Consider the following 9927-nt stretch of genomic DNA (forward strand, 5'->3'; position numbering starts at 1 on the left):
GAGTGGTTACAGTCAGGGGCTTGGGGGTCAGGCAGACCTGGGGCAGGATCTTAGACTTACTGGCTGTAGTATTAATAAGATGCTGGGCCAGGATCTTAGACTTACTGGCTGTAGTGTTAATGAGATGCTGGGTCAGGAACTTAGCTTTTCCAAGGCTCATTGTCTACATCTATAAAATGGGGATAAATGCAGTTCCTGCCTCCTGGGATTCTTATGCTTACATAAGAAGGTAAATGTAACAGTTGTACACAGTGATTGGCCAGCAGCTAAAGGCTCAGTCAGTGTTACAGCAAGTAGAATGGACCGACATTAAATTCCCGCGTGCAGTCACTCTTCAGGTTGTGTTTTCTACCACTCTTCCCTTACCGTTACCTTCAAATCCCCTGCAGCCCTCCCTCCCTGTCCTCCAAGCTCACCAGGTCCTTGGGCACCCAGGTCTTTTGCCCAGGAGCTCTTGGAGTTTGGGGCCTGGAGGAGGATGCTTGTGACTGGAACCACAGTTCCCGGACTGGTGGTGGTTTCCAGAGAGGGTTTGGCTCATGAGCATAGCTGCAGCAGCTTGTGAAACAGGAACCGTCTCTGGGGAAGGGGAGCAATGAACAAGGCTGGAAGGCTCAGCCTCGAGGGGCTGCCCCTCAGAAAAGAGGAGGGAGAAGATTCTGCCTACCGTGTAGTACTGGGCGTTGTTGGGCACATCTGGTTGAGTGATGGGTTTTCTGCCACACCTGGGATAGCTAGGTAACCGGAAGTCTTTGGCAGATCTGAGGGTGGTACCAGATTCTTCCTGTGTGTTTCACTGTCGCATCAGTGAGCTTAGTCTCCTCAGGGTTTGCTCCTTTTGTCCAGCTATGGGGGCCAGCAGAAGCCCTGGGTCGTACGTGCTGTTGACTTTGCAGAGGAGCAGCGAGGGGGTGGGGCTGAGCAGCGGGGGCCCCATCCAGGCCTGCGTCCTGGGAGAAGGGGGTGTGGAAGCTTAGAGTGGTTGAGGTGGAGACCTGGGTTCTGATTGCGGTGCTTCCTCTCCGGCTGCTTGTCCTTGGACAAGCCACTTACTGTCTCTCCTCTGTAACTGAGTTGTTGCTCTACTTAAATACTTAGAAAAACATGCTTCAAAGAGTATGAGTTTGAGATTGCCCACTGGTTTTTGTCAGGAGGATCTGAGCCTTGGCGGTGGTAACCTGTACAGTGGGGATAAAAATACCTTACAGGGTTGCTGTGAAGCTTTAAGGATGTTGATGACGACAACAGCAGCAGCTCAGAGAGATCATTTAGTTTCATCCTCACGACGTCAGGCCAGAATCTGCAGTTGAGCATCTGCATATAACTTTTCACTCCCCCAAAACTTAATTACTAATGGTCTACTGTTGACCGGAAGCCTTACTGATAACATAAACAGCGATTAACAACGGCCTTGTATGTTATGTGTATTATATCCTGTATTCTTACAATAAAGTAAGCTAGCGAAAAGAAAATGTTATTAAGAAAATCATAAGGAAGAGGAAATATATTTACTGTTCACGAAGTGAAAATGGATCATCATAAAGGTCTTCATCCTTGTTGTCTTCACGTTGAGGAGGAGGAGGAGGAGAAGGAGAAGGAAGAAGAAGAAGAAGAAGAGGGGTTGGTCTTGCTGTCTCAGGAATTGTAGGGGTGGAAGAAAATCCCTGTATAAGTGGATCCACCCAGTTTAAACCTGTGTTGTTCCAGGGTCAACTGTATTCTTTTAAAAAGTATTTATGAAGTATCCACCATGCCAAGTATGTCTCAGGGTGTTGTTTCCAGTGTCCTTTGATCTGTGGTTAGTGGAAGAGTTTAGGGCCTGGCAGACCTGGGCGTGTATCCTGGCTCTACCTCTCACTGACCAGCTCTGTGACCCTGGATGGCGGATCGTTGACCTTTCAGTTCCTTCATCTGTAAAAATGAGGGTTAATGTGAAAATTAGGTACCTTGCTTTGTTGTTGCTGTTGACAACAGCAAGGACTGTTGTCAAAAGGGTTGCAAGGAGAAACCTTATCTTTTTTTTTGCAAATAATAGACAACCCAAAGTACAGTCACGTGTTGCTTAAGGATGGGGTTATACTCTGAGAAATGCATCATTAGGCAATTTCATCCTTTTGCAAACATCATAGAGTGTACTTATACAAACCTCGATGGGGTAGCCTACTATACACCTAGGCAATATGGTATAGCCTATACTCCTAAGTTACAAACCTATACAGCATGTTACTGTACTGAGTACTGTAGGCAGTTGTAACACAATGGTAAATATTTCTGTATCTAAACATAGAAAAGGTAATGTGTTGTGCTGTGATATCACTAGACAACAGGAATTTTTCAGCTCCATTATACTCTATGGGACAGCTGTCATATATGTGGTCCATTGACCAAAATGTCATTATGTGGCACATGACTATAGTTAAATAGTAAGGAAGTGTTTTATCTCTCCAGGCAAGAAGTCTGGAGGCAGAAGGGTCTAGAGTTGGTTAATTTAGTAGCTCAAGGATCTAGGTGTTTTCCCTCTTTCCCTTCAGCTATCTTCAGCAAATGGGAGTTTTCTTTCCTCCTTGTCACAGAGTGGCTGCAGTATCTCCAGGCATCACAGGCAGACCACATGAAGTCCACTAAAGCAGGGTAGTATTTTTTTCCTGTGCATCCCTTTTTATTAGTGAGGGAGCTCTTCCCCAGGATTCCTCTTGCAGACTCTTAGGTCCTCTTGCTCTGTGTCTTTGTCTGGTTCCTTTAGGTTCCTTGAGTTTTGAAGCAAGTACAGACACATTGGGATGCCAGGCCCAGGGAGGTGAGGATGAGGGGAAGAAAGCGGGTGAGCAAGGCCAGGAAAGACATGAAGTCATGTGATACAATATGGTTTTGCATTGGCCACGCCTTCACAGAGTGCCTTGAAGAGACACAGGCTGGCATGTTTGCGTAGCACCTAGGGCCTTTGAAAGGGTTGCAAGGGAAACCTTACCTGTGCCTGTCAAGGAGCTCTTTTACTCTGCTTGCTGGAGTTTTTGGAGGGTAGAGAGAAGAAGGGAGCATGCTGATATATCTTTTGGAATTAATTTTTAAATCTTCCCCAAATCCTAGTACATTTCTCTGCACCTGCTTTTACGTTGGGAGGTAGCATAGCTAGTGGTGAAGTATATGGACTCTGAGTACCTGCGTTCAAGCCCAGGTACTGCAGCTTACCAGCTATGTGTGACCTGTGCCCACCTTTTCGGGTTGTTTGGAGGACGAAGTGTATTAATATTTGAACAGTGCCCAGCAGTTAGCACTCTGTGTGTATTTGATTAAATGCATGGGGCATACATACTCAAATTATTCATAAAATACTGTGATTTTTCATCTCCCAGAAACTTGCCTTTTTCTCCAAGATGAGATCTTTGTACTTTTATCTCTAGACCTCAGAGCTCTTTGACGCGTTTCCCTTGTCAAGGTTCCTCAGCCTATGAATGTTTATCTAGTCTGTGACTGTAAGGGACACAGATCAAAAATTCGTAGACACTCTTTGCCTTCATGTATGCCCTCTTCTGCCTTCCCTTAGCGAGTGGCTCCTGTGCCCAGGGTACCATTCACCTGTCCTCCTGTGGTTTGGTCATACGCTGTCCTCTTTCCAGTGACGGGAGGCGTCTGCTTTAGCTCTGTCTAGCACTTTAGCGCAGTGCTCCACCCATGCAGGTGCTCGAGAATTGCTTGTTCTGAGTTGTCAGTGCTTTCTGCTTTGAATTACTCATTTACAGACCTGTCTTGTTACTTTCCTGTAAACAGCTTGAGGGCAGGATCTAGATAGTTATGATACTCACATGGATGAATGACTAAGCGGATTTCAGTTGAGGAGACAATACACAGAGGCACGTGCCAAGGGGTAGTAACATTGGAAGGGGCTAGGACCTGCCATCCTGGAGTCTCGAGCTTCTGTACTTTAACTTTTCCAACTACCGGGCAAAAAAATGTTTGCTGTCTCGTGTGACTTGTGCAGCCATGGACTCCTTTTTTCTTTTCCTGTCTCCTGTGAATCCGTCGTAGACTGTGTGGATTGAGGCTCGGTGTAGACTGAGGGGCGGGGGCTGGAGGCAGGGAGATGCACCGATAAAGTGTGCATCTGAGATGCCGAGAGCTTGAAGGCAGCGTGGGGTGGAGGGAAGGGAAAGCTTGAGAGTTAGGGGGCAAGTCTTTTCTCTTCTCTGGGCTCATTCTCGCCTTCTGGGAGCATTTATTGAGCGCCTGCTGTGTGTACCGTCCTAGGCACAGGGCTGTGTTCTCGTGGAGCGTGCGTTGTAGTGGAAGGAGACAGTGATGTATGGAGAGAGGGGGACGCTGATTTCCGTGGCTGCTTAGGGAAGGACTCGCTGAGGAGGTGGCATTTTTTGCCGGGCCGTGGGAAAGTCTGGGCAGAGTGCTTTTGGAGGAGGGAATAAACAGGTGCGGGCTCTAAGGGGCAACCACCTTTGAGAACCTGAAGGGTCAGTGAGACCACGGGGGCCAGGTGGGCTGTGGTTAAGAGTTTGAATTTTATTCCAAGTGCGATGGGAGGTTGGAGGACACTTTTTTCCCCACCGAGGTCCTTTTGGATTATTTTCTTCTTCATGAGAAACATAATTTGAAAAATCCCATTCGCCAAGAAGGTGTGTTTATGGAAACAATAGAAATGTATAATTTTTTTTTTTTTTTTTTTTTTGAGACAGAGTCTCACTGTGTTGCCTGGGCTAGAGTGCCGTGGCGTCATCTTAGCTCACAGCAACCTCAAACTCCTGGGCTCAAGCGATCCTCCTGCCTCAGCCTCCCGAGTAGCTGGGACTACAGGCATGTGCCACCATGCCCGGCTACTTTTTTCTATATATTTTTAGTTGTCCGATTAATTTCTTTATATTTTTAGTAGAGATGGGGTCTCGCTCTTGCTCAGGCTGGTCTCGAACTCCTGAGCTCAAACAATCTGGCCGCCTCGGCCTCCCAGAGAGCTAGGATTACAGGCGTGAGCCACCGCGCCCGGCCAGAAATGTATAATCTTGAATTACTTTAGGCTTTTAAAGTATGGGGAAATAATTTATGGATCACAATGAATAGTCTCGAGGGCTCCCAGGGATCTAAAGATCGCAGATTGAAACGCTATCATCAGCTAGATCTTTGAGGCTTCTTCTGTTTCAAACGTTTGTTCTTCCCCAAACTGCTTGCCATATGGTTTAAAAAAATACTGCCATCTACTGATAGAAAGGAGAAGGTGAATTTTTGTGCGCTGACAATCCCAACCCCCCTGGTTTCTTCTGCCACGCATCTGGCTTTCCACCCTGCAGTCCCCACCTGCAGATGGCTCTGGGGAAGGGGCTTGCGCTGGTCCTGGTTTCCTTTGGTTCTGGCTCTGACAGTCTCCACTCTGCTTCTGTGTCCTTCTGCCTCAGTTCGCCATGCAGTGGCAGGGGGCAGGTGCCGACCCAGGGAGCTGCCCCAGTGTGGGACGTGGGTAGTCACAGCTGGTTGGCCTCCACGTAACCCAGTTAATCTTTTGTCTGTAATTGACCCGTGGTTTCACCGAGTCCCTGCGTTTAATGTCCCAAGACACCCTAACCCTGGCCAGCAGGCCTTTGCTTAATGTGTTTTTTACCATCCCACCCCCATTATTAAGTCCTCAACTGCTTCGTTTCTGATTTGCATTTTCTGTGGCCGAATGAAGCTGCTGACTTCCGTTTTCTGTTTCTGTTACAGATGGTGCGCGCAGGTGACTGTGAGTACCGCTTCCCTCTCCCTGCTTGTGCTGTTCGCGGCTGCCCCCTAACGGACACGGAGCAACATTAACAGCAATGTGGAAATCACACACCATGCTAGTTTATTAAAACCTGCTTAGTTTCCAATTTTTCTTTAGAAGTAGGGTGAGAGTGGGAACAGCAAATGAAAGTAAAAATTAGGTTAATTGTGCAACTATGACAAATAAAAAATTTACATTTTCGGTGACACTTTTCTCATCTATACCCATGGATGATTTAACTTATTTGAAAGTCTAATGCAGTGTGATTTTTATACATTTTGTGTGCTGTTAGCCCATAAATATTTCTTGTGTTGCTACACTGTTCTTGTGTTGCTACGTTGAGGCATTTAAAAAATGATGACCAGGGTTTGTATAACCTTTGGAAAACCAGACATAGCCTCCTGTATATGCTGCTTTCCTAGAGGGCTGAGTCCCACTTGCTGACTGGTGCTGGTCCATTCTGTTCATACTAAAATGAAAAAAATAAGGATATGATAGTAAGTTTTAAGGAAACTAAATATATTCTGTTGAAAGTACCATCCATTCTGGGATTATGCCCTTACTAATTTTTTTTGGTCATAAAGCATTTCCATAAGAAATAAAAATAGTAGTTTTTTAAAAAATGTATCTTTTGGGAAAAAAATAAAAATTGGTAGCTTTAGTTTGTCTCCAAAATTTGGGACCTTTTTTCCCTGATTAGTAAAATCCGAGTCTATGAACCATAGAGATGAAATAATTGGATTGTTCTCATAGTGCCGTACAAAGGGGGTGGATCTTGCTGGAACCTAATAAAGCACAGCTCAGTTAATAGCGGTAATTACGCAAAGCCTGTGCAGACAGTGGGGAGCGTTCTGCAGTTGTTTTTTCTTTCCGTTAATCAGTTAGGTAAATAAGCTGATAGGTACCTTGTGCAGGCTTGAATCACTTGTGCGCAAGAAGAAAACTTCTATGCACAGATATGATATTTTAAATCAGGGAAATGAGGGAACTATAATCAGTTTTAAAAATTATGATAATGTGTTGTATGGCAAGTGTGTGGTAGGAGGTGCCGTTTTATTAGTTTGTGTTTTTTTTTTTTTTTTTTCTCTTTCCTGCATTTTAGGCTTCGGCTGTGGTCCACTCAACTTCAGTTCTTCAGCCACTGAGATTCATTTCACTGATGTGCCGGAAAACGTTTCAGTAGTAAATGTAACTGATTTGAGCGGCCGGATTCACCAGAGTTCCCCACCTGACTCCAACGGGACTATTTCACTTAGGGAACTTGAGCCTGGGACATACTATCATTTCAGCTTTTTAAATGGCTCCAGTACCTGCTGTCAACAAGTGCAAACAAGTGAGCAAGACTTTTCTTTTGGGATGGTTTGTGGGGTTTGGAGAGAGTATTTAAATATTATCATATCGGTCGTGTGTTTGAAATCCCTTCATCTGAGCCTCCATATTAAAAAGTGACTATGTCTTGTATCTTTCTTTTCCCCATTCTTGGTCCTGTTGCTTAGGTTGAGGGATATCTCGTTCCTCTGAGAGCTGCTCTGACATTCTCCTTTTTGCCCTTTTTTTTTAAAACAGAATCTCGCTCTGTTGTCCAGGCTAGAGTGCAGTGGTGTCATCATAGCTCACAGCAACCTCAAACTCCTGGGCTCAACCGATCCTCCTGCCTCAGCCTCCCGAGTAGCTGTGATCACAGGCACATGCCACCACACACAGCTAATTTCTCTATTTTGAGTAGAGTCAGGGTCTCACTCTTGCTCAGGCTGGTCTTGAACTCCTGAGCTCAAGCAGTCCTCCTGCCTCGGTCTCCCAGAGTGCTAGGATTACAGGTGTGAGCCACCATGCCCGGCCTCTCCTTTCTGCCTTTACATATGGCGATGGCAGAGCAACAAAGATCACAGACTCAGAATCAGAGAGACCCGGCTTTGCTTCCTGGGTCTGCCAGTTTCTAGCTGTGTAACCTCGGGCAAGTCATGGATCCTATTAGGCCCGACTTTCATCATCTTTATTAACATATATGTATATTTAAAAATATTTTGAAATGTGTTTTCTTCTCTGAACTATTGAAACTTAAGAACCTGCTTTTCCAAAACCTTCCTAGAACCCCTGTCCGAATCAACAAAATTGAGTCCTTAGCGCATTTCTCTGTCTTCGAAATGGCCTTGCAGCCTTGCTCATGAAGTCGTTGTGAGTGACTTCAGTCATGAGGAAATGCTGCCTGGCACCTGGCAGCGTCTGGGACGTGGTCAGCCCCGGGCAGGGCTGCTGATCCTGCGTCCTCTGCCACTGAGGCTATTGTTATTGTCTGTCTTTATTCTCCTCCTTTTCGTTGTCATTGCTTGTAAATGGCAGCACGGTGGTAATCTGCCAAAAATGCTCCTCTGACGCTGTAAACTTGTCATTTTATAACGAGGAAACTCAAGTCTGGAGGGGCTTCCTGGCACGAAGTTTATTGAATTGTGGGCCACAGGATTCTTCCCTGCTTGTTCTATGCTCCCTTCTCTGGCTTCCTCTCCTGCCCTTTTTCATTGACTGGATTAATGTTTTCATCTCCCATGAGCCAGGAAAGGCGCCCTCTCCATGAGCCTTCTGACATGGTGTTACCTGTATTGTCTTTTACTCTTTTGGGGTCAGTCGCAAGCTCCTTGAGAAGAAGGGCCTTTTCATCTGTGTTTTATTTTTCTGTTTCTGGTTGTTACTGCTGTTTCTTGATTTCAGTTAGGATGCATCTACTTGGTAGTATTACTGTTAATAATCATGATGGCTTCTGTGACTTTAAGACCCTGTACATCTACAATTTTACAGAAGAAGAAACTGAGGTTCAGAGTGGTGAGATGACATTGAGTAAACAACTACATGGCTGGTTTCTCGCAGCATTGGACTCTGAACTCAGATTTTTAATGTCCAGATCCAGTGACCTTGTTCATCCTGTCATGGTGGTTCAACAGTAGTCTTTTATGTGTAGTGTGGTGCGTTAGAGCTGTGGGCAGGGGAACCTGAGACCGAGAGGTTTTAAGAAACTAATTCCAGGTCATATAGGAAATGGGTGGAGCAGGCCTTCGAGTCCACATCTACATCCCAAGACCGGTTCTTTTCTCCTTACTCTGTTCTGCCATTTTATGTCAGAAACCTGCTGTGTTTCCTTCTGACATCAGGGCTTGGCAAAAAAGTTGTCACGTGTTTCTGTATCGGGAGAACATCTCTCTAAATGCATGTTTTCTGCAAATGGGGAGATGGACTCACTGTGCATCTCAGGTCTCTTTTGATACCAGCTTCTATACAGATTTAACCCCATGTTCCGGTCACAGCAGCATGACCAACCTCATCAGGTTTCCTCCATCCTAAGGTCTGTGTCACCAGCACACACACATGCATGTATGTATCAGGATTTAAATAAGTTTTGTTGCGGGGAAGTCTAGAGGCAAGTAAAGAGAAGTGAAACTGTGATTGTAAAATTCACCCTGGAAGGTAGATAGAGAAGGCTTTGCTTTTACATTCCTTTTTCAAATGTAATTTTTCTTGTCTTTTTTTTTTTTGAAAACAATATTTAAATAGAACCCAGTCCTGTATTTGACATTGAAGCTGTTTCCATCAATCCAACAAATGTGACCCTAACCTGGAAAAACAATGACACAGCTGCTTCTGAGTACACGTATAGAGTAAAGAATGAGATGGAACATTGGCCGGTGATTTCTGTTGCAAATCAGACCAGGGCTACCATCACAGGCCTAAGTCCAGCGACCTCATACACGTTCTCCGTCACTCCAGGAACAGACAGTGGGACTTGGGGAGATCCCACGGCTATAAATGTCACGACAGGTAAGATGATTGGATCCCAGGGACAATCATGAGCATTCCTTCTTACCCTGTATCCTGGAGCCCTGTGTGTTCAAGTTGCCTGTAGGAAAGAGATTGGTTTTCATAAACTAGAGGAAAAAAGGTGCTGTGTAATATTTCAGGCCCAGGAGTTCAGGTGGCCAGTTCATTCAGCAGTAAGGTCCTGTGTGGTTTTGGAAATTCTAACTACTTCTGTTTGGTTTTAAAAATCTTTTGTTATTATTGGTTAATACCTACTTTTCTGCTAAAGCTTAGGAGTGGAGACCTCATTAGAAATTCATCTGGAGGATGATGACCTGCCTTTTAAGTCCCCAGAAAAATGATGCTGTGTGTATATTCCCAGGAGTTTCTGTTGGGCAGGG

General features: G+C 45.3%; 1 protein-coding gene across 1 annotated transcript in view; it reads left to right on the forward strand.

The window, feature by feature from the left end:
- Positions 1–5402: 5402 nt before the first annotated feature.
- The window catches only part of PTPRJ (protein tyrosine phosphatase, receptor type, J), a 72372-nt gene continuing 67847 nt past the window's right edge, over positions 5403–9927 (forward strand). Inside the window, exons 1-3 of the mRNA XM_012645107.1 lie at positions 5403–5454; positions 6843–7073; positions 9284–9547. Coding sequence (XP_012500561.1) covers positions 5403–5454; positions 6843–7073; positions 9284–9547 — 547 coding nt within the window. The remainder of the gene's footprint in view (positions 5455–6842; positions 7074–9283; positions 9548–9927) is intronic.

The sequence above is a fragment of the Propithecus coquereli genome, unplaced genomic scaffold (genome assembly GCF_000956105.1).
Source record: "Propithecus coquereli isolate 6110/MARCELLA unplaced genomic scaffold, Pcoq_1.0 Scaffold227, whole genome shotgun sequence".
NCBI lineage: Eukaryota > Metazoa > Chordata > Mammalia > Primates > Indriidae > Propithecus > Propithecus coquereli.